The sequence below is a fragment of the Pleurodeles waltl genome, chromosome 4_2 (assembly GCF_031143425.1).
Source record: "Pleurodeles waltl isolate 20211129_DDA chromosome 4_2, aPleWal1.hap1.20221129, whole genome shotgun sequence".
NCBI lineage: Eukaryota > Metazoa > Chordata > Amphibia > Caudata > Salamandridae > Pleurodeles > Pleurodeles waltl.
In genome coordinates this window covers 608,306,832-608,332,115 of record NC_090443.1, presented here as the reverse complement: position 1 = coordinate 608,332,115, position 25,284 = coordinate 608,306,832, and the positions used below count along the sequence as shown (strand labels likewise).

At 44.0% G+C, this 25,284-nt stretch overlaps 1 protein-coding gene across 2 annotated transcripts in view; it reads left to right on the top strand.

Moving 5' to 3' along the window:
- The window catches only part of SASS6 (SAS-6 centriolar assembly protein), a 171,456-nt gene extending 146,982 nt beyond the window's left edge, over nt 1-24,474 (top strand). Inside the window, exons 16-17 of one of the 2 annotated variants that reach the window (XM_069232163.1) lie at nt 15,517-15,605; nt 22,963-24,474. In XM_069232163.1, the coding sequence (XP_069088264.1) occupies nt 15,517-15,605; nt 22,963-23,000 (127 nt within the window). In that variant the 3' untranslated portion in view covers nt 23,001-24,474. Of the gene's footprint in view, nt 1-15,516; nt 15,606-22,957 lie in introns of both variants that reach the window. The other variant, XM_069232162.1, reaches the window with a different exon arrangement.
- The last annotated feature ends 810 nt before the right edge of the window (nt 24,475-25,284 follow it).

Genomic DNA, 25,284 nt, shown 5'->3' with positions numbered 1-25,284 from the left:
CCTGCTCCTCTATACTTGCTCCCTTGGAGCATCACCAGTTGCCGGCATTCAAGACCCCATTTAATGAGCCTTCATGTGAAAGGATGGGGACAGATGGCTTTCATCAATGCCTCTCATAACTACATTTTAACTATGTCATATCAGTAAAGCTTTCATTGTTTGCTATGTTTCCACAGCTTTACAACATCCAACAGCACACATTTACCAAACACGTTAGATATGTGTAACAAAGCAGAGATCTTCATATGGACAGTTATCACAATGCTCCCAAAAGCATTTACCATGAGGATACACCACTAACAGTGGTACAACAGAAGACCGTAGAATGTCTACACCTCCAGCATATCATATACATACAATGTTGCCTATCACAATGTCCTTTCCAGCATCTCCTGCCAAGATAAAACCTGTAACTGAATGCATGAGACATATACCAAGCACAATAGATGTGCCATATTGGCAACTTTTGTATAATTCCCAACAACATTAGTCCCCAAAATATACCACTAAAAGACAACAGAATAGATTAAGCCCTAGATCACCGGAGAATTTTGACGACAAATTTCACAAATGGGTATGCTTCTATTGGAGCATGTGATTGCATTTATCGCACAAGTGACTATGAGACACTACAAAGACAATAACATACATTAGACTTTATATCCTTTATACAGCTATCATAAACACAGCACATTAGGCTGAAGATCCCACATTCTTACAACATAGAACAGATGTGCCACACAACCACAATTGGGTGATGTATAATCGTTGGGCATATGAAAGGACAAATATACATAAGCAGTCTTTAAATCTTTCCAGCAGTACTTTCCAATACCAGGACATATACCAAGATCTCAGCGACTAAGACACTGACACCCGCACCATTCAATACCTATGATTAAACATTTCCATCTAAGACTTGCTCACAGGCTTAAACCGCAGAAGCACACCCAATTTCGGCATGCAACAAAAATTCAGGATCATGTCAATAGACTACACTATTTAAATACCAATAACAGAAAATTGCCTGACAAGAGAATGGGACAGACGTCTTCTAATTAATAATTTATACGGTACCTGGTATTAGTATGTTGCCTGCATTAGGAATGTAGAAAATAGGATGTTGTAGAGATTGAGATTTTCCTAGCCTTGGTGTCTGAAATGCTATATTTTATTAAAGACTTAGAGGTGAGTATAATGCATTTATTTTCTTACTTTAATAAACAGCAGCCAAGAACTACAAATCCCAGAAATCCTGGGAGAAAAAACTAGCAGATAGCGTCACAATGGTGTGTCCAATCCCACGTCGAGTATGCACATAACAAACTTGACTGAGAGCAACAAGCCCTCTTTTCTTGTGAGAGTCAGTCAAAAAAAGGTTCAGATCAGAAAATTAAAACTATAAACAAAGTCAGTAGAACGGAGAAGAAATCCTTAAAGAAGTCCAACAGGAGCCAAGGAGGAAGAACTGAAGTCCCTGAACTTCAGCACGGAGGTACCAGGCAAGGTGAAACCGGATGTGGATCAGCCAGATGCAGCGGAGCTTGTTGAAGGCATAACAACTGCAGAAGAAGCAACAGGGAGGGTTAATACAAATATGGCAGGATAATACTCGCCTCTGTCTCTTTAATAAAAATCTAGCCTTTCAGACACCAAGGCTAGGAAAATCTCAATTTTATTTCAAAATCAGAGGCTCCCATTATGCTTGTTTAAAGCAATGAAATAAGTGTTCAATGGATGATCTACAGGTTTACAATAAAAAAGTTCTAAGCGTACTAATGTTTGACCAATCTGCAGATCTGAGAAATCATGTAAACTAGCCCTGCCCAAAAGGTTTGAGAGGCCAATTTGGGAGCCGAGACTTGTTTGTGGGATTTCTGAAAGGAAATAAGTAATTGGGAAGAGGAGGAAATTCTGAGATCTGCAGTTCGAGAAACGTAAGGTTTGATGGCATCTGTCGCTGTAGATACACATGTTCTGCATAGCTCGCCATCTGGTGTTGGGTCAGAGTGTTACAAGTTGTTTTTCTTCGAAGAAGTCTTTCGAGTCACGGGACCGAGTGACTCCTCCTTTTGTCTCCATTGCGCATGGGCGTCGACTCCATCTTCGATTGTTTTCTTTCCGCCATCGGGTTCGGACGTGTTCCTGTCGCTCCGAGTTTCGGAACGTAAAGTTAGTAGATTTCGGAAGATTTTCGTCGGTATTGTTGCGTTCGGGATCGGCGTAGTTAGATTCAACACCGCATCGAAGATCGACGCGCTCCGGTGCCCTTCGGGGTAGTTTTCGAGCCCCCATCGGGGCCTGGTCGGCCCGACCGCGTGTCCAACACCGCCGATGGAACAGACCCCGTTCCGTTTTTGTCCCAAATGCCACAACAAATACCCGTATACAGACCAACATTTGGTCTGTAACCTGTGCCTGTCACCTGAGCACAGTGAGGAGACTTGCGAAGCCTGTCGCGTGTTCCGGTCCCGAAAGACACTCCGTGACCGTCGAGCCAGGAGACTTCAGATGGCGTCCACGCCGACAGCGCACCGAGAGTTCGAGGAACAAGAGGAAGAAGAAACCTTTTCGATCCACGAATCGGACTCCGAGGAATTCGACGATCAAAGAACCGTGAGTAAGACGTCGAAAACAACACATAAGAAAAGTGACAAGGCCCAGGGGACGCCACTGCCACCAGGCCATGGCTCCACCCATAAGTTCGGTGACCGACCATCGGCACCGAAAAAGGCCAAAACAGTGCCGAGATCGTCCGACTCCGGTCGAGACACCGGCACGCAGCCTTCTCGGGATCGAGAAAGTGCTGGAGAGAAGGAACGACACCGAGATAGCGGTGTAGAAACGGCTCGACGCCGAGACAGCGGCACCGACGAAGATCGACGCCGAGAGGTTTCGACTCCAAAAAAGAAAAAAGCCACCTCGGAGCCGAAAAAAGATACAGGCAGGGTTTCGGTGCCGAAACAACCCGTAACCGACCCAGGTCCAGGCTCTTATACAGAGGAGCAATCACTGTCCTCTCAGATGCGAAAGCATAGGTTTGAGGAAGAGCTGCAATCCACCGAAGTGGACCATACGCAAAAACGTATTTTCATACAGCAGGGAACAGGAAGAATAAGCACCCTTCCCCCTATTAGGAGAAAAAGGAGACTGGAGTTTCAAACAGACCAGGCGCCACAAACAAAAATGGTGAAAAAGGTGACTCCGCCACCCTCTCCTCCACCTGTAATTAACGTCTCACCAGCGCAAACTCCGTCACATTCCCCGGCTCACACCACCATGAGCCAAGGTGACCAGGATCAAGACGCTTGGGACTTATATGACGCCCCAGTGTCGGACAACAGTCCGGAGGCATATCCAACAAAGCCCTCACCACCTGAAGACAGCACAACATATTCTCAAGTGGTGGCTAGAGCAGCACAATTCCACAACGTAATCCTACACTCAGAACAAGTCGAGGATGATTTTTTATTCAACACCCTCTCCTCCACCCACAGCTCCTACCAAAGCCTGCCTATGCTGCCAGGTATGCTTCGGCACGCAAAGGAAATCTTCAAGGAGCCGGTCAAAAGTAGGGCAATCACGCCAAGGGTGGACAAGAAATATAAAGCACCTCCTACAGACCCTGTTTTCATCACCACACAGCTGCCACCAGATTCCGTCGTAGTGGGAGCAGCTCGGAAGAGAGCCAACTCCCACACATCTGGGGACGCACCACCCCCAGATAAAGAGAGCTTCAAGTTCGATGCAGCTGGGAAAAGAGTCGCAGTACAAGCTGCAAACCAGTGGCGCATCGCTAACTCTGAAGCACTACTTGCGCGCTATGACAGAGCCCATTGGGATGAGATGCAACACCTCATCGAGCATCTACCCAAGGAACTTCAAAAAAGGGCAAAGCAGGTGGTTGAGGAAGGACAGAACATATCAAATAACCAGATACGATCTTCTATGGACGCAGCAGACACAGCTGCAAGAACAATTAATACATCTGTGACCATTAGAAGGCACGCATGGCTAAGAACGTCTGGGTTCAAACCAGAGATACAGCAGGCAGTGCTCAATATGCCATTCAACGAAAAACAACTGTTCGGACCAGAAGTGGACACGGCAATCGAAAAACTTAAAAAAGACACTGACACTGCTAAAGCCATGGGCGCACTCTACTCCCCGCAGAGCAGAGGAACCTACAGCACCTTCCGCAAGACACCCTTTCGAGGGGGGTTTCGGGGTCAGGCCACACAAGCCAGCACCTCGCAGGCAACACCGTCCAGCTACCAGGGACAGTACAGGGGAGGCTTTCGGGGCCAATACAGAGGAGGGCAATTCCCTAGGAATAGAGGAAAATTTCAAAGCCCCAAAACCCCTACAACCAAGCAGTGACTCGGATGTCACTCACCCCCTCCACACAACACCAGTGGGGGGAAGAATAGGTCATTATTACAAAGCATGGGAGGAAATAACTACAGACACTTGGGTCTTAGCAATTATCCAACATGGTTATTGCATAGAATTCCTACAATTCCCTCCAAACATACCACCAAAAGCACAGAAATTGTCAAAACAACATTCCGACCTTCTGGAAATAGAAGTTCAAGCACTATTGCAAAAGAATGCAATCGAATTAGTACCAATCACACAAACAAACACAGGAGTCTATTCACTGTACTTCTTAATACCAAAAAAGGACAAAACACTGAGACCAATCCTAGACCTCAGAATACTAAACACCTACATCAAATCAGACCACTTTCACATGGTCACGCTACAAGAGGTGTTACCATTGCTAAAACTACAGGACTACATGACAACCTTAGACCTCAAAGACGCGTATTTCCATATACCAATACATCCATCTCACAGAAAATACCTACGGTTCGTATTCAAAGGAATACATTACCAATTCAAAGTATTGCCTTTTGGTTTAACAACCGCACCAAGAGTCTTTACAAAATGTCTAGCAGTAGTGGCTGCACACATCAGAAGGCAGCAAATACATGTATTCCCGTATCTAGACGATTGGCTAATCAAAACCAATTCACTAACAAAGTGCTTACAACACACAAATCAAATCATACAAACCCTCTACAAACTAGGTTTCACCGTCAACTTTGCAAAATCCAACATTTTGCCGTGCAAAGTACAACAATACCTGGGAGCCATAATAGACACAACAAAAGGAGTAGCCACTCCAAGTCCACAAAGAATTCAAAATTTCAACAAGATCATACAACGCATGTATCCAACACAAACAATACAAGCAAAGATGATATTACAACTCCTAGGCATGATGTCTTCATGCATAGCCATTGTCCCGAACGCAAGACTACACATGAGGCCCTTACAACAGTGCCTAGCATCACAATGGTCACAAGCACAGGGTCACCTTCTAGATCTGGTGTTGATAGACCGCCAAACTTACCTCTCGCTTCTATGGTGGAACAGTATAAATTTAAACAAAGGGCGGCCATTCCAAGACCCAGTGCCACAATACGTAATAACAACAGATGCTTCCATGACAGGGTGGGGAGCACACCTCGATCAACACAGCATACAAGGACAATGGAACGTACATCAAACAAAACTGCATATAAATCACCTAGAAATGCTAGCAGTTTTTCACGCATTGCGGGCTTTCCAACCAATTATAACTCACAAATACATTCTTGTCAAAACAGACAACATGACAACTATGTATTATCTAAACAAACAGGGGGGGACACACTCAACGCAGTTGAGACTTCTAGCACAGAAAATATGGCGATGGGCAATTCACAACCACATTCGCCTAATAGCGCAGTTTATTCCAGGGATCCAGAATCAACTTGCAGACAATCTCTCTCGAGATCACCAACAAGTCCACGAATGGGAAATTCACCCCCAAGTTCTAAACACTTACTTCAGACTCTGGGGAACACCTCAAATAGACATGTTTGCAACAAGAGAGAACGCAAAATGCCAAAACTTCGCATCCAGATACCCACACAGGCAGTCCCAAGGCAATGCCCTATGGATGAACTGGTCAGGAATATTTGCCTACGCTTTTCCTCCTCTCCCTCCTTATCTGGTAAACAAATTGAGTCAAAACAAACTCAAACTCATTTTAATAGCACCAACTTGGGCAAGGCAACCCTGGTACACAACACTGCTAGACCTATCAGTAGTACCCCACATCAAATTGCCAAACAGGCCGGATCTGTTAACACAACACAACCGACAGATCAGACATCCAGATCCAGCATTGCTGAATCTAGCAATCTGGCTCCTGAAATCCTAGAATTCGGACACTTACAACTTACCCAAGAATGTATGGAAGTCATAAAGCAAGCCAGAAGGCCGTCCACTAGGCACTGCTATGCAAGTAAATGGAAGAGGTTTGTCTGTTACTGCCATCATAATCAGATCCAACCTATACACGCAACTCCAAAGGATGTAGTGGGTTACTTGCTTCACTTACAGAAATCTAGCCTAGCCTTCTCTTCCATTAAAATACACCTTGCGGCAATATCTGCATACCTGCAGACTACCTATTCAACTTCCCTATATAGGATACCAGTCATTAAAGCATTCATGGAAGGGCTTAAAAGAATTATACCACCAAGAACACCACCTGTTCCTTCATGGAACTTAAATGTTGTCTTAACAAGACTCATGGGTCCACCTTTTGAACCCATGCACTCTTGCGAAATACAGTTCCTCACCTGGAAGGCTGCATTTCTCATCGCCATTACATCTCTAAGAAGAGTGAGCGAAATTCAGGCGTTTACAATACAAGAACCTTTTATACAACTACACAAAAATAAAGTCGTCCTAAGGACTAATCCTAAATTTTTACCAAAGGTTATTTCACCGTTCCACCTAAATCAAACAGTGGAACTACCAGTGTTCTTCCCACAGCCAGATTCCGTAGCTGAGAGGGCACTACATACATTAGATGTCAAAAGAGCATTAATGTACTACATTGACAGAACGAAAAACATCAGAAAGACTAAACAACTATTTATTGCATTCCAAAAACCTCATGCAGGAAACCCAATATCAAAACAAGGTATAGCCAGATGGATAGTTAAATGCATCCAAATCTGCTACCTTAAAGCAAAACGACAACTGCCCATTACACCAAGGGCACACTCAACCAGAAAAAAAGGTGCTACCATGGCCTTTCTAGGAAACATCCCAATGCAAGAAATATGTAGGGCAGCCACATGGTCTACGCCACACACGTTCACCAAGCACTACTGTGTAGACGTGCTATCCACACAGCAAGCCACAGTAGGTCAAGCCGTGTTAAGAACGTTATTTCAAACCACTTCCATTCCTACAGGCTGAACCACCGCTTTTGGGGAGATAACTGCTTACTAGTCTATGCAGAACATGTGTATCTACAGCGACAGATGCCATCGAACTGAAAATGTCACTTACCCAGTGTACATCTGTTCGTGGCATCAGTCGCTGGAGATTCACATGTGCCCACCCACCTCCCCGGGAGCCTGTAGCAATTCGGAAGTTAGCTTCAACTTTGTATATTTGTATATATATTATTTTAGCCTTAAATAGGTACATACTTAGTCACTCCATTGCATGGGCACTATTACTACAACACAACTCCTACCTCACCCTCTGCGGGGAAAACAATCGAAGATGGAGTCGACGCCCATGCGCAATGGAGACAAAAGGAGGAGTCACTCGGTCCCGTGACTCGAAAGACTTCTTCGAAGAAAAACAACTTGTAACACTCCGACCCAACACCAGATGGCGAGCTATGCAGAACATGTGAATCTCCAGCGACTGATGCCACGAACAGATGTACACTGGGTAAGTGACATTTTCATTCTCAAACAATTAACAATACACAGTTTAGGCTGAGAGGGAAAAAAAGGGGTAATGTACAGCAGATAAATTAGTTTTGATATGCCTAATGACTTGAAAGTAAACACCTATAGAGGAATAACTGAAGGAGGAAACATCCAGGGCCTTAAGATCTGATACACGTTTCATAGAGACTAAACACAAGACCATAGTCAATTTGGCAGACAAATGTTTCAGCGATAAGGCAGCATTATCATGCGAGAAATAATCAAAGTACGGAATTAACATCCCACATAGTGTTGTATTTGGGAACTGGAGATTTAGCAAAACGTACTCCCTTTTAAAAGTCAACAAACCAATGTGCTCTCCAATGGGCCTTCTATCCACTCCGATGTGTTTTGAAGAGATCACAGACCTGCAAGTATTAACAGTATGATAAGCTTTATCCTTCAAAGCCAAGGAAGCCAGAAAGTTCACCACAAAGGCTACATCTGCTGAAAAGGGATCTGAATCCCTGTCCAAACATCAGTTACACCAAACCAACCAGGTGGATTTGTAAACCCTTGTTGTATCCAGAGCCCAGTATCGCTGGATGAACTGGTCAGCCTCCTCCGAAATTCCTGGGTTTCTTGAGGAAGCCCCAAAATTCTCCACGCTATGAGATGCAGGGAGCCTTCTAAGACCAGACTGTGGGGAAGACCCTGAGGGTTCAAGAGCAGATCGGGAAAAGGAGGGATCAATACTGGAAGATCTGAGGATAGCTCCACCAGAGTTGGGTACCAAAGCTGGAGGCTGCCAGAATGGAGTGATCAGAACAAGGGATGAGTGCTGTCTGCAGGCCTGAGCTAGCACGCGAGTAATAAAGAGGAAAGGCATAGAGGCGAGAAGGAGGCCATGACTGAAGGAAAGCATCTGTGGCCATAGCTGGCAGATCTGGCCTCCAGCTGATGACGGAAGTTGAGTGTTGATCCGGGAAGCAAAGAGGTCTATTGACATGGGAGGGAAGAAAGATGACTGAATAAGTGTAGGAAAGTACCATCTTGCCTGGCATGTTACCCCCATTTTTCACTGTATATATGTTGTTTTGGTTGTATGTGTCACTGGGACCCTGGTATCCCAGGGCCCCAGTGCTCATAAGTGTGCCTGAATGTGTTACCTGTGTAGTGACTAACTGTCTCACTGAGGCTCTGCTAATCAGAACCTCAGTGGTTATGCTCTCTCATTTCTTTCCAAATTGTCACTAACAGGCTAGTGACCAATTTTACCAATTTACATTGGCTTACTGGAACACCCTTATTATATGGTACTGAGGTACCCAGGGTATTGGGGTTCCAGGAGATCCCTATGGGCTGCAGCATTTCTTTTGCCACCCATAGGGAGCTCTGACAATTCTTACACAGGCCTGCCACTGCAGCCTGAGTGAAATAACGTCCACGTTATTTCACAGCCATTTTACACTGCACTTAAGTAACTTATAAGTCACCTATATGTCTAACCTTTACCTGGTAAAGGTTAGGTGCAAAGTTACTTAGTGTGAGGGCACCCTGGCACTAGCCAAGGTGCCCCCACATTGTTCAGGGCCAATTCCCCGGACTTTGTGAGTGCGGGGACACCATTACACGCGTGCACTACATATAGGTCACTACCTATATGTAGCTTCACAATGGTAACTCCGAATATGGCCATGTAACATGTCTATGATCATGGAATTGCCCCCTCTATACCATCCTGGCATAGTTGGCACAATCCCATGATCCCAGTGGTCTGTAGCACAGGCCATGGTACTGCCAAACTGCCTTTCCTGGGGTTTCACTGCAGCTGCTGCTGCTGCCAACCCCTCAGACAGGCATCTGCCCTCCTGGGGTCCAGCCAGGCCTGGCCCAGGATGGCAGAACAAAGAACTTCCTCTGAGAGAGGGTGTTACACCATCTCCCTTTGGAAAATGGTGTGAAGGCAGGGGAGGAGTAGCCTCCCCCAGCCTCTGGAAATGCTTTCTTGGGCACAGATGTGCCCAATTCTGCATAAGCCAGTCTACACCCTGCTCTGGCGCGAAACTGGACAAAGGAAAGGGGAGTGACCACTCCCCTGACCTGCACCTCCCCTGGGAGGTGTCCAGAGCTCCTCCAGTGTGCTCCAGACCTCTGCCATCTTGGAAACATAGGTGCTGCTGGCACACTGGACTGCTCTGAGTGGCCAGTGCCACCAGGTGACGTCAGAGACTCCTTGTGATAGGCTCCTTCAGGTGTTGCTAGCCTATCCTCTCTCCTAGGTAGCCAAACCCTCTTTTCTGGCTATTTAGGGTCTCTGGGGAAACTTTAGATAACGAATGCAAGAGCTCATCCGAGTTCCTCTGCATCTCTTTCTTCACCTTCTGCCAAGGAATCGACCGCTGACCGCGCTGGAAGCCTGCAAACCTGCAACATAGTAGCAAAGACGACTACTGCAACTCTGTAACGCTGATCCTGTCGCCTTCTCGACTGTTTTCCTGGTGGTGCATGCTGTGGGGGTAGTCTGCCTCCTCTCTGCACTAGAAGCTCCGAAGAAATCTCCCGTGGGTCGACAGAATCTTCCCCCTGCAACCGCAGGCACCAAAAAGCTGCATTACCGGTCCCTTGTGTCTCCTCTCAGCACGACGAGCGAGGTCCCTCGAATCCAGCAACTCTGTCCAAGTGACTCCCACAGTCCAGTGACTTTTCAGTCCAAGTTTGGTGGAGGTAAGTCCTTGCCTCCCCACGCCAGACTGCATTGCTGGGAACCGCGACTTTTGCAGCTACTCCGGCCTCCGTGCACTTCCTGCGGAAATCCTTTGTGCACAGTCCAGCCTGGGTCCACGGCACTCTAACCTGCATTGCACGACCTCCTAAGTTGTTCTCCGGCGACGTGGGACTTCTTTGTGCGACTTCGGGTGAGCACCGTTTCACGCATCCTCGTAGTGCCTGTTTCTGGCACTTCTCTGGGTGCTACCTGCTGCTGAGAGGGCTCTTTGTCTTGCTCGACGTCCCCTCTCTCTCCTGACGCAATTTGCAACATCCTGGTCCTTCCTGGGCCACAGCAGCATCCAAAAACGCTTACCGCACGATTTGCAGCTAGCAAGGCTTGTTGGCGGTCTTTCGGCGGGAAAACACTTCTGCACGACTCTCCACGGCGAGTGGGATCCGTCCACCAAAGGGGAAGTCTCTATCCCTTTTCGTTCCTGCAGAAACCTCAGCTTCTTCTGTCCAGTAGAAGCTTCTTTGCACCCACAGCTGGCATTTCCTGGGCATCTGCCCATCTCCGACTTGCTTGTGACTTTTGGACTTGGTCCCCTTGTTCCACAGGTACCCTAGATTGGAAATCCATCGTTGTTGCATTGTTGGTTTGTGTCTTTCCTGCATTATTCCCCTATCACGACTTCTTTGTCCTTTGGGGAACTTTAGTGCACTTTGCACTCACTTTTCAGGGTCTTGGGGTGGGCTATTTTTCTAACCCTCACTATTTCCTAATAGTCCCAGCGACCCTCTACAAGGTCACATAGGTTTGGGGTCCATTCGTGGTTCGCATTCCACTTTTGGAGTATATGGTTTGTGTTGCCCCTATCCCTATGTGTCCCCATTGCATCCTATTGTAACTATACATTGTTTGCACTGTTTTCTAAGACTATTACTGCATATTTTGGTATTGTGTATATATATCTTGTGTATATTTCCTATCCTCTCACTGAGGGTACACTCTGAGATACTTTGGCATATTGTCATAAAAATAAAGTACCTTTATTTTTAGTATAACTGTGTATTGTGTTTTCTTATGATATTGTGCATATGACACTAAGTGGTACTGTAGGAGCTTCACTCGTCTCCTAGTTCAGCCTAAGCTGCTCTGCTAAGCTACCATTATCTATCAGCCTATGCTGCTAGACACCCTATACACTAATAAGGGATAACTGGCCCTGGTGCAAGGTGCAAGTACCCCTAGGTACTCACTACAAGCCAGTCCAGCCTCCTACAATAAGGAAGGATGAAGTTACCAATCGCTTGAGTCGTAGATATGCCAGGAAAACAAATCTGCCACCACGTTTAGTTTGCCCGGTAAATATTCTGCCCTGACCGAGGTATTCCTTGGGAGACAGAATTCCCACAGATTCTTGGCCAAAAGTACCAGAGGTTTGGATCTCGTTCCGCCCAGATGGTTTATATACCTGACTGCAGACAGGTTCTCCATTCTCAGAAGAACTGAGCATTTTACTGTTTTTTTTAAATAAATGACTGGATGGCAAAGGAACCTGCAAGCATCTCTAAACAATTGAAGTGAAGTGAAAACTCCTGAACGGACCATGGATCCCCAGTTGATAGTTGCCCACATCACGCGCCCCAACCTGTCAGACTTGCATCTGACTCTAAGACAAGATCTGGGCGGAAGAGAAAATCGTTCTCCCATTCCAAGTGCCTAAGTGACATATCCACCAGCAAAGTTCTTCTTTGGACTCGGAATCCAGAATGACGGGGTCTGAGAAAGCTAATCCCTTTCGAACGTGATGGTTCTTCAACTTTTGAAGAGCCCTGTAATGAAGGGGCCACGGAAAGATGGCCTGAATAGATGCGGAAAGAAGACTTACTAAACGGGCTATGGATCTTAGGGAACAGAGAGGGATAAGGAAGATGAGACATATCTCTTTCTTTATCAGCATCACCTTCTGTTGAGGGAGTTGAAGCACTGATTCGACAGAGTTTTCTATGAAACCGAGAAATTTGAGACGTTGGGAAGGAATTAGAACCGACTTTTGAAGATTTATAAGAAACCCCAGCCTTGACAAAAGGTCCCGACAAAGGTTTAGCTGATCCAGCAAGCAATACTTGTGCTATGATGAGGAAATCGTCCAGATAGACTTACCCTGTTATCCCCTGACCCCTGAGGAAGGCTACTGCTGGTTTGAGGATCTTGGTGAAGCACCAAAGAGCTGATGAAAGACCGAAAGGGAGAGTTTTAAATCGAAAGAAAGAGCCCCCCCCCGACTGAAGAAATTTCCTGTAGGAAGGATGAATGGGTACGGAGGGGTACACGTCTTGGAGGTCCAGGCAGACAAACCAGTCATCTGGAAGCAGAAGATCTCTTTGATGGAGAATAGTCTCCATCTTGAAATGGTGACGTAACGTGACATTGTTGAAGAGCTTCAGGTTTTATAACTGGTCGATGTTTGTGGTTCTTCTGAACCAGAACGATGGTACTGAGGAACCTGGAAGGGTCAAAGGAAACCTTTTCTATAACCTGTTTTGTCAGTAAGAACTGCACTTCATCCTGAACCAGAAGGAATTGATCTGGGGGAAAAATGAAGAGGTTGAGGCAGGTGAGTCTGACAAGGAACCTGATAAAGCTCTATGCAGTAACCTTGAACGGTTTGGATAACCCAAGGATCTGAGGTTCGAGATAACCAAGCATCTAGACAAGATCCCAGTCTGCCTTCTACGGGAGGAAGCCCGAATTGGAAGTCCCTTACCTGCGAGCTGGTCTCCTTTGGATCTGTATCACCTGTTACAGGCCCCATGGAAACGTCGGGGATAGAATTGAGGTTTGTACCTCTGGTAGAATTCTTGCTGGGAAAAACATTTCCTCATTGAAGAATGCACTTTATCCAAAGAAATAAACGCAGAAACATATCTGCTCATCTCCTTGATAAACTAGTCTCCAAAGAGAAGGCCATCCGCATTAGGGCCTTCCTCTTTGGTTGCCAACTAACTGAGCTTGGAGGTCAATTTTTAGCAGGAGGCTTTTTCGCCGCTCCTGGGAGATACAGGCATTTCCCAGAATGCATATTGCTCTCTGAGCCCAGTTCGAGAGCGCCTCAGGGTCCACTTGATTGCCCTCCATCAGAGCCTCTATGGCCAAATCAAATATCCTAGTTAAAGGTCCAACTAGGTCCAAAAATCTACCATGGCAGTTAGACCGGGCCCTATCAACCCCTATGGTGGGGTCAATCGTGGGGGTATCAGCCACTTAAAAGGGAAGGAAAGGTCTAGGACACACAGACTTTAACTTGTTCCTGGACAACTTATCAAGCGCATGCCTTAAATAAAAGGACACAATCAAAAACATGATCTGATGGGAACGACTCAGAAGAATTTGGGTGGTGAATTGACATAGGGTCAAACATGGGTTCACCAAATGATCAAGTAGATCATCAGACACGAGATGAGGGGAGAGCACAGAGGGAGCAATTTTACGCCTTTTCTCCAAAGGCCCGTTATCATAAATATCATAATTTGTTTGAGTGGCATCATCTAAATTGTCGTCCCCATCATTGTCAGTGTCTTGAAGATGGAGAATATTAAGGGGAGAAGAAGGGAGCCCTGAAGAATTTGGCTCTCGGGCGGGGGGGCAAATTTACCAGACACCTTTGGAAGGCACATAGGGGGTGCTGCACGTTTCGTCCCTCTTTGAGAAGGAGCATCCTTGGGGTTCTGCAACATTATTGATAGTCAGGCTTACAAATTCGTTGACATATCCAGCATGGATACAGAGACCGCATGCTGAACAAAGTCTTTAATGAAGGATTTCAAATTATCCTTTATAGACTGGGTTTGCTCATCATCTGACAGTTACAGACAAAAGTGGTGATTTATAATGAAAACCCCTGAAAAAACATATAAAAATGTGAAAGGGTTAACCAAAATGAAAGGAAACCCCAGAAAAAGCTTCTGTGAGAAAAACCTGAAAGAAAAGGGTTAATTCTGAAGGGAAAAACCCAGAGGGAGGGCCTTAATTAAAAAAGGGCGGGAGGGGACGTGCCCAGAGGTGGTCCCTGACAAGAGAGGAGGCAGTAATAAGGAAAGCCCTCACCAGCTGCTATGCCAATGAGCGAGGGGCGGAGAGGCTCTATAAAAGGAAAGCAGCTTCGGCTCAGAGGCAGCAGCGCTCGACCGTAGCAACATGGTTCCAGAGGTAGGAATGATTCAGAGCAGGCAGAACGAACGTTCTAGAATGTTCAAGGAGCGCCGCAAGCGCATGGCCCACACCACAAAATGACGGAAGCAATGCACTTATGAAAATAAAGAATAAATAGTAGAATTAAAACAATACATATTATACAATAAATGATAAAAATAACGTTATGAATGTAATGCAAGCAGAGTACTTACCTTGACTGCAAGTAGCAAGAAAAGAGGGCTTGTTGCTCTCAGTCAAGATTATGTGCATACTCGACATCGGATTGGTCACCCCATTGTGATGGTATCTGGTAGCTTTTTCTCCCGAGGTTTCTGGAATTTGTAGTTCTTGGCTGCCACCCCCTCATTCCCTGCCCCCCCCCACCCCACCCTCTCTCCCAAACTCCAAATATGTTATTACCAAAGTTGAGTGCATCATGATGCTGTTCCCTTCCCTCAATTGTGGGTACTCTCTCCACTTATGCTTTATATGATTTATGCCATGACATTTTTCCTGTTTGTTTTAACAATATTTATTTAACAAAAAACAGGTTCCCATGGCATGAATTTGTGCAGTAAGGTGAAATTCACACTGAAGAGGCCTGTGATTAAGTGAATTATTTCCCTGAGTAAAGTGTTTGTAGCATGCAATCTGTGAGGCAATAAACCGTTTCATTATGTCAGCTTTCTTGTACTGAAGCACTAAAGTTGATATTGACCTTTGCACTGTAGTAACCAACAATTTTCACTGCTATGGCTAGAGCGAGAGAGAGAGAACATCAGATTCATTTCTCTTTTTTTCATTTTTCAACAGTGAAGCTTTTGGACTGGAACTAAAATACATTAAAAAACGAGATGACAGCATACCATTACGAGGACTGAGCCAAAACATTATCAATTCTGGTAAACCGATACTAATGCATTGAAGATGCGCTGCTTGTTTTACTGAAGTAATTTTGTTAAGAAATGCAGGTAGTTTACAAAAGAAGTCTGTCAGGTATTCTCTAAATGTTCCACAAACTACTTCTCAATTGGAGTGTCCATTCTTTGCAGAATGGAACTGGTTCCTCATCGACTTAATTCATTACTGCCCTCAGCATGGATTTCCTTATTGAAAATGTTTTAATGGGTGGAGTGCCCACTATCACAATTTTGACCCTGACTTTTCATGAGGTATTTCTTGTAACCTACTGATCGTCGCAATGCTGATGTGGTCTGTTGATGCTGACCGTTCTGAAAGCCTGACCCTTCTTGGAAGTGTTATGTTCCTTTTAAGTACTCCTCTGTGTCCGTAATCTACTGAATTTCTCGTGTTTTTTTTTTTTCTTTTTGCTTGTTTTGTTGGTGGTGACTTACTGAGGGGATTAATACAATTCTTAGATCATATATTTCTAATAGGTAAGTCCTCCTACAGATTCTTTATCTTAGGAGTTTTCTACTAGTTTTGTAGGATGTTTATGCAATTAACCAATCTAGTGTTAGGCAATGTTCACCACTGAATTACCAGTCTCTGTTCTGGAAGAGGTAGCAAAATAAAGGTGCCTCTTGCACTGGTGACAGCGGTTGCGTTTTTTCAAAGCTCCACAGATGCCAGGATCTGGATTACCTGGAGCTTTTTTCTACCTGGCCTTTTCACCAACTGTTAAGTATTTAATTCTTGGACCCCTGATCCTAACATACCCCTAAATTTAGTATTTAGGGGCAACCCTGAACCCAGATCATCAAATTCCTGATGACCTCACAAGAAGGACTGCTTAGCTGAAACCCCAGCAGAGAGGAAAAGGAGACAACAACTGACTTGGCCCCAGCCCTACCGGCCTGTCTCCTGCTTCAAAGAACCGGCAGAAGAAAAGCGACGCATCCTTCAGGCCCAACGACCTCTGAAAAACCTCCAGAGGACTGCCTGCATCACAGAGGATCAAGAACTTCCGTGGACAGCGGCCCTGTCCAAAGAAGAACAGAATAAACCTCTTCTGAAGGACTCCCACCTCACTCAAGAAGCGTGAGTCCTAACCACTCTGCACCCAACTCCCACGACCCGAGTCCAGGTGGCCCAACTAACCTGAGAGGACCCCCAGGCGACGGCGACCAAGTGGCCACCCTGAGTTGACCTCTCCACTCCTCCACAACGCCTGCAGAGGGAATCCCGAGGACCCCACTGACCGCGAATGCCCTGGATGAAGATAACCAATGCCAAAGGACCCACTGCATCTGCAGCCCCCAGGACTTGGAGAAATCAACACCCGGTGCAGCGACGATCTACAGGCGGCCCTCTTCCCTGTCCAACTGGTGTTGTGCGCAAGGCACCCCCCTCCCCCAAGACCGTGCCTGCAGCGCCTGAATGACCCCCAGGGTCCCCTCATAGTTTCATTGGAAACCCGACGCCCTGTTTGCACCCTACACCCGGCTGCCCCAGTGCCGCTGAGGGTGTGGAATTGGTGCCTACTTGGGGCCCCTCCAGTGCTCCTCTATTCTCCCCCCCCCCCCCCCCCCCCCCCCCCCCCTTAGTCTGCCCTCTGAGCTGTGGGTACTTATCTGCTGGCAGACAGAATTAAGAGTACTCCCTGTCTCCATAGGAGCCCATGTTAAAATTTCTCAACTTTGACCTCTGCACCCGCCCGGCCCCGTGTTGCTGGTGCTGGGTGTTTGGGGTTGACTTGAACCCCCAACAGTGGACTACTTATAACCCGGAGACTGGAACTGTAAGTTGTGTACTTACCTCTAAAACTATACTTTATTTTCTTCCCCCAGGAACTGTTCTGAAAATGCAGTGTCTACTTTTAAAATAGATATTCTCTGTTTTCTTAAAAAACGTTTAGTTGACTAAACTGAAACAGTTACATTGATGTTTATGCTAAGTACTTACCTGCAACAGTGTTTACTTCTGAACTGAGTCTTGCGGTTCTAGTAATAAAGAAACAAAAATATATTTTTCCATATAAGATCCTATTGGTCTGGAGTTAAGTCATTGAGTGTGTGTTTCTTCTATTGCTTGTGTGTGTACAACAAATGCTTAACGCTACCCTCTGATAAGCCTAACTGCTCGACCACACTACCACACATAGAGCATTAGTATTATCTATTATTGCCTCTGTTTAGCCTCTTGGGGAACCCCTGGACTCTGTGCACACTATATCTCATTTTGATATATTATATACAAAGCCAGCTTCCTACATATGTCTTGGGCAATCATGCTTCAAGATGGCTCAACACCAAAAGAGTACCTCCCTCTGGGTGCGCAGCATTAACAAAGAATGATGTGTATGGTTTTCTTTTGGTTCAGGCTTATTCTGCAAAGAAGAGGACAGCTAGGGTTTCTAGTGTGTACAGAAGTATAATAATATATGTACATAAAAAAATATGAATGGGCTTAAGTGGGCAGAGTTGTTTGTGGGACTTGCCCAGTTTTAGAATTCAGAGGGGCAGAGTGTATTCCTTAGTTTTCTCAGTCTGTTCAAAGTACTCTTCCAAAGAAGTGTGATCCAAATGCCTTGGTCTCCACGCAGTGGAGCACTATATGATTAAGTAGCATAATTAGCATAATCATTCAGGCATTAATATATTATTTTAAAATATTTTGCAGTGAATTGTTCATACAGGCTCTTATTTCAGTTAGTTTGTGGAATTTAATAAATCAACCAAAGAATTGTCCCTACCACCATCCTTTATACATTAGTGCTCAAGAAAGTGTGTGAAAAGTCCAAAAGCTTAAAAATAGTAAATCAGGAGCTGCAATGGTTTGATAAGGAAACTCAAAAGTTACTTACCACCCAATGCTTATTAAAACGTCATATGGAAGTCACTCTAGTTAATATAGTATTTACAGCGGCTGCATAAGGTGGAAAGTTGAGATAAATCAAGTTTTGGGATTTTCCCAAGTCTCTATCTCCCTGGTTTGACTGTCAACTCATTTTGCCCAAGCTGGGTAACTGCTGGGTCTAGCCAGAGCAGGAACTATGTTTGTCTGTAAAATGATCAATGGGATGTATTATCAAGAGGGTTTACTTTTGTGAACAATGGCAATATGAAGTGGATCACCGCCAAAGTAAGGTGAAAATTGTCCCCCTATGGAACCATTCTGTAATTCCCAGAAAATTACATTGAGAGACCATTATAGAATTTGACAGCACAACTTAATAATCCAAATGAGAAATCCTGCGATGTGTGTAGCCAAACAAAATCTATGTATATATTTACTATCCAGGTTGCACAAGATCTATTGGGCGTATAATAGTCTTACATCAAAGCTATACAATCCCTCTTGTCATGTTAGAGTTTACATCCACAATCAGACGCTCTGTGATTTGAAGTGTTATACTTTACTCGTCCAAGGCCCCAATTGTGTTTGGAGTGCTAATCACCAGATATTTGCATGATCCCAAAGTTTGAACGGTCTTAAACATTAGAGGTACAGCAGATCAGTCAGTCGACCTCCAGCATTCTTCAGGAAAGTCACCCAGTGGGCATTCAAGCAGTCTTGTACATGTACTGTGTACATACGTCGAACATTCTAATGTAAAATGGAAAGGGAAGGGGGTCTTTGTGGATCGCTCAGGGTTGTTGTTCACCCCGAAGAGAGGCCTTGTTTGCCAGATGGTGTTTTGCTGCCTAGAAAACCTTATGCATTGCGCAATGTGGGACTCATTGGAAGACCTTTGTTTTAACTTAACTGTCTTTAATAAAAAAAGAAGAATTGGGTGTCTGAAGGCTTTGATGAAAGGTTATTGACAGAATGGTTCGCTAAGGGCTTGGATTGTTGCCAGCTTCGCACATTTTTAAAATTGTGCTTCATTTGTTTTTGTGATGACTAGGCTGTGCATTGTATGGGAACTAAAACTGTTTTTGAAGTCGTTGATCCATGATATAATTGCTCATGGTAATGGGCACAGCAAAAAAAAATAAAGCTAAATGGTTTTCCAGGGAATGTCCTGAAGATTTTTGAATTGCTATGAATGATTCCTTCATGAGAGTTTAGGTTCTTAAGCGGATGTAAATCCTGATGTTTCGATGTATCTTTCTGTCCAGAAGCTTGCATTTAAAGAAAGAAGATATATTCCGCCTCTTTATGTTTTTTAAGTCCTTTTTGTCCATGGTGCCACCATGCCGAGTTTGCTAAAAGACCAAAACATTTACCCATTTGAATTCACATTGTGTGTGGACATTTGTGTAAAAAAAAAAATGGATTATTAACCAGTGGGGCTTATTCTAACTTCCATTTTATCCTGGGTTTAGGTTGCCCAGTCTGTTTTTTTTTTTTTTTTTTTGTATTTATTGGTTAGTCTTTTTGAAGTTCAGTTTTGAGCATGAGCAAGTAATGATTTAAGAAATTTCTGCCATTCAGGATTTTTAGTTATGAATTAGGTGAATGTTGCTCAAGGGACAGTTTAATCACAATAGGAAGCGGCTGTTTTGTTGAGTTCCAAATGACTGCAGTGACGTTTGTTTTAGATTTGTTGAATTGAGGATATGATCTTGAATGTTTTTTTTTTTCTTTTTGAGAGCAGTTTTCTCTTGAAATGCTTCAGTTGTATCGAGAATACACTTTTTGATGATTTTATTGTATTAATTGAGGTTTGGCTGTAAGTGCTAACACACACAAAATAAGTTATTTGTATTTCTTTTATTTCCTTTTGAGTAGATCTTACCTAGGGAAAACCCATGCACTTGTTTTCTTTTTTTGAAGTTCTTTTGGAATACCTCCTCCTACAGTTTTTTGTATTTAAGGTATCGGAGCCTTTCCTCAACTGATAAAGCACAATTAGGTCAGAAGAGAATATAGCCTTAGAACCCACCGTAGCGGGCTCTACCGGCTATTAAAGGCCCGCTCCCCGCGTTAAATGCTCGAGCCGAATGCACTCAGGGCAGAATGTTCTATTAAAAAAAATAATAATAATTCACGGAGCCCGAGGGGATTAAAATCCCCTCTGGCTCCGTGAAGCTTTGTTCACAGCTGTTGCTGTGAACAAAGCGAACATTGGAATGTTGGCGCTGCGGGCTTTTACCGGCCAGTAAAAGCCCGCAGCACTCCATTGTTTTTAATGGAGCCCCCAGCATTCCAATGTTCTAATCCCCCTTAGAATTGGGAATACAAAGAGTTATTTCCTGATTATGATCAAGTCTATTGGACCCAACAATTTCTGTAGCCGAAATGGGCCAACCTCCTCTTTTTTCCCATTGGGCATGAACAATAGCAGCTTCACGTGAACATTAGAAAACTGCAAAGTGACATATTTATAGAGGCATCTGCAGAGGGCATCAACAGCACTCACATTAAATAGATTATTTAGAACGATGCACAAGCAAGCATAGGATTTGTACCTGAGCTATACTCAGTGGTACAATATTCTACATGAAAACATCTAAATGGTAATCCATCTTAGATATGTGCTTATGTGTAAAGTACACACAACATGGAGGTATTGTATGAACACAGTAGTAGTTTAACCCCTTGTGTTATTTTTTCCACTTGGCTGAAATTGTATCCAAGCCAGGTCAGGTCTTTATACTTGGTCTTACTGTACATTAAAATCTAACTTTTCTTACACTGGCCCGCCTGCTTGCAAGACTTAGCAGAGGGTCGGCCTTTGCAGTGCAAAGCGGTTTTGGCATTGGGCATGGGAAAGCTTTTGTTGCGAACTAAAACTGTAGCACCAGGAATTTGATTGATTCTGTCTTTTGAGCCGCTTAGGTGCAAACTTGTAGTTGATATAGGGTATTGATTTTTGATGCAGGCATTCTGGTTTATTTGGGTGGCTTGTCTCATAGATCACAAAACAAAAGTAGATCCTTTCGTGGAGAGAGAGCCAATACAATTTAAGGTTGAAATAATGTGACAACTTTCTTGGATTGATACCAATGCAGACCTTGGGAGACCAGTGAGAGTAGTTGTCTCAATTGGTCTATAAGATGAGGACCTGGACTATATCCCAAACAGTTGTAAGTGGGAGTGAAAGGCTTTGTGCAGTAGGCTGTGGTGGAAAAATTAAGACAGGGAGGGTGTCAACAAGAAAGCCCAGGCGATTGGCAGAAGACTAGGCTGAAGGTGAAGCAATTCTAGTGCATATTTTTGAGACACTGGAGAATGTGCTCCTTAGAGTAAGGTCAAACTTGGTTGATACTGGATTTAAAATATAATACAGATATAGGGCCTGGTTCACAAAGTAAACACACACATTTAATTTTACACCTAGTTGTAACTTCGTTTTTGCTATTCACCCTTTGAGAGTTGATATCACTCGTAGGTGTGGTTTACATGTCTCCACCCCTCAAATGAGGTAGTGAAGCCTTCTACAACAGAATGTTTCAAGTGTAAAGTGGTTGGCCATGTGTGATGCTTGCCTTACTTTAAGGCTGGGATGGAGTAAGACCAGCCTGTTTTAACACTTTTAAAACTTTAAAAGTGTAATGTATGAATTGCAGTGGTCTTACTCTTTTGTGGATAAGTGATTTGTATTAGGATCTCTCTCCCAAGCCCTCCTTGAATATCCCTAAATCCCTGTCATTTAATAGTAATCCATATTTACCCACGCTCCCCTTTGTCCTTCCCACATTTACTACTAAGATGTATACTTATGAGTGTGGAGATCTCTGCACAGAAAAGACAGGAGAGGCGGAGGTCTCCAGTCGTATGTCTGTGAATTGCGCCATTTAGTACATGAGAAGTTCTGTTCTGTGTACTTCCAAATGCACTTTGTGAATCGAGCTCATGGTGTACGAAACTCCAGCAAGATCTGTGTTTATCAATGCTATCTGTTGAAGCCACTTTTTTTTGGTGTTCTTCCAGAAAACTACAAATACTTGGCCTTAGAAAAACAAAGACTCATTCCACAAGAGGAAAAAGCTGCTAGGACATAATTTACTTAAGAATGAGACTGTCGGTTCTGCTCTGCAATATGAGTCAGTAGAGTTGCTGACTTCCTTAAATGAGCACAGATATTTTTCAGTTTCGTGAAATGATCTACCCGGCTTCATTCTTGAAATTTTTAAAAGCGAATTATAAAAAGTTCAATCAGTCCACCTTTACAGGTCACTTGTTTATTTTCCGCAATTAAAAAACAAAACAATTTTTTTTAATCAATGTTGCTTGCACATAGGCATAATTTTAGGTTAGTATTCTCTTTATAAAAGTCTTCTAGCACCCTGCACTTGGACAAAAATGTTTGATTTCAATAGGTGTTCACATACAACGTTTCCTTTCTTATAATTTGTACAAAGCAGTGTACAATGTCTGACCAGAATGTTTTTTGCTATTGCAGAGCAGCAGAAATCGTCAACAACGACAGTGGCCCAAACTTCTAGCAAAAATGGTCCACCGCCCGCACCATCTGCTTACTTTCCAGGGAAGCAATGACCCTTTCCGATGAAAATATGCGACTTTCCTTTTTAAGTCTCACTGGTTTCAGATGGGTGATCTACAGGGTGTTTTTGTACGCACCGTTAAATTGTGAATTGAAGACCAATTACATCTTTAATGTTATGATGGCTGTTTAATTTTCTTTTTTATCGCTGACCTGTCGTTAAAGGCATCATGCAGAAGAATGTATTTTGCCATAATTGCATGTGTAATTCAAGTAAGCCGTTACCTTGCTAGTCTCGCAAACCTTTATAAATGGACACGTTTGCTGTATATTCTATTTTACATATGTATATACATATATATATATTATAAATATTGTGCTAAATGTTTATATTTATTGATGCCAAAAAGGAGTTAAGCTGTCCACTGTCTTTTCGACAAAGTTTCAGAAATGAGTACAGGTTTATTAGTGGATGTTCATCTAAATTGTGTTCCGGGGTGGCTTGGGCGGGGGAAAAGCAAGAGCAATATGCAAACCAGTACTGGGCTTTTTTGTGAGCTATAACGTTCCTATCATGATCATATCAGACAGATAAGGTAGAGTTTTTTTGTTTTTTTGTTTTTTACATTACTATCAGTAAATCCAAGCTACTCAGTGTGATCTACTGCTGCTGCACACAATTTCCTTTTCTGAAAAGTGGTACAAATGTGTTTTTAACGGATGATCTTTTAAAGGCTGTTCCACGTTGTTTTGTCTTTGCTGTTTAATAAGCTCATGAAATGGGTTGGTGAATATACACACATTTTAATACGGTATATAGAAGAATGCTCATTCTGAATTCTTTGTTTCAGACATGACAGTAGATAAGGTACAATTCTGATGTCTGAAACGATGTAAAAATTAAAGAAATCAGTTTTGTTAAACAAGACATACGTTTTTTTTGGCTTATCTTTTTCACTTTTGTTTAAATGGAATTAGTATCTCTAAAGAGCCCATTAGTTGGCACCGAAACTATTTAAGAGTAGCCTTGTGGAAACAGGGAACTACAAGACTGCTGTGCATACTTAGCCCCTTCGCAGTTTTTCCCTTCAAGGCCTCCCCCTCTAGCGATTGCCTTTGTTGAGCATTTGCCCTGGGTTTTTACCTATCGGAGTAGCATGAACATTTAAAATTGATAAAATGTCCAGTTATTCTTGACTTTCTCGAATCAGCCATGTACTTATCATTTGCCTCAATCCGAGGGTGAGGTGGTCTAATTGTGGTGCTAATGTAATGACGGATGGAATGTGTACCTACCTCTTTAAAAAAAAAAAAAAGAAATTCAAGCAGTTTTGTTTTTAAGTGTTTACATTTTTTGTGCAATTTTGTAAAGTAAAACATAACCCTATTACATTTTGAGTGGATAGTGTTGTTCTGAAAAATAACCGAAAACGATTTGCTGACTTGACAAAACATTAAAGAATTTAGAAATTTCACCCCATGCTGTATGTTTCATCTGTGCCATTTAACTCAGTGCCTTTTTCTCTGCCAAAGGCAACCAATCAATCACTGATTCCTAAAGTGCAGCTAATCACCCATAGGGTCACGAGGCGCTGTTTGCAGGCATGCTGCTCATTCGACGAGCCAGGTCTTGCGGTCCTTCCTGAACTGCTTCTGTGATGCGGTCTGCCTGAGTTTGAGAGGTAGCGTGTTCCATGTCCGGGCTGCGTGGTAGGAGAAGGATCTTCCTCCTGCTTTGCTTTTCAGGGTCTTGGGAACGGCTGCGAGGGCGAGCTGGGAAGAACAGAGAACTTTTGTGTACGTAGAAGGCGAGGTGGTGGTTGAGGTATGCCGGTCCGGCGTTGTGTAGTGCCTTGTAGGTGTGGATCATGAGTTTGTATATGATGCACTTGTTGATTGGGAGCCAGTGTAGGTCTCAGAGGTGAAAGTAGATGTCTCTGTGTCGGGGGATGTACAGGATGAGTCTGGCTGCTGCATTATGGATTCTTTGTAGCCTTGATTGTAGTTTCTTGGTGAAGCAGGCATAGAGTGCATTCTCGTAGTCCAGTTTGCTAGTGACAAGTGCGTTGGTGACTGTCTTCCTCGTGTCTGAGGGGATCCACTTGAAAATCTTTTGAAGGAGTTGGAGGGTGTGGGAGCATGACTATGAGACGGCGTTGACTTGGCAGGTCATGGATAGAGAGGAGTCCAGGATGATGCCCAGATTGTGTGCGTGGTCCGTGGGAGCGGGGGCACTTCCCAGTGCAGTGGGCCACTAGGAATTGTTTCAGGCGGAAGGGCTGGAG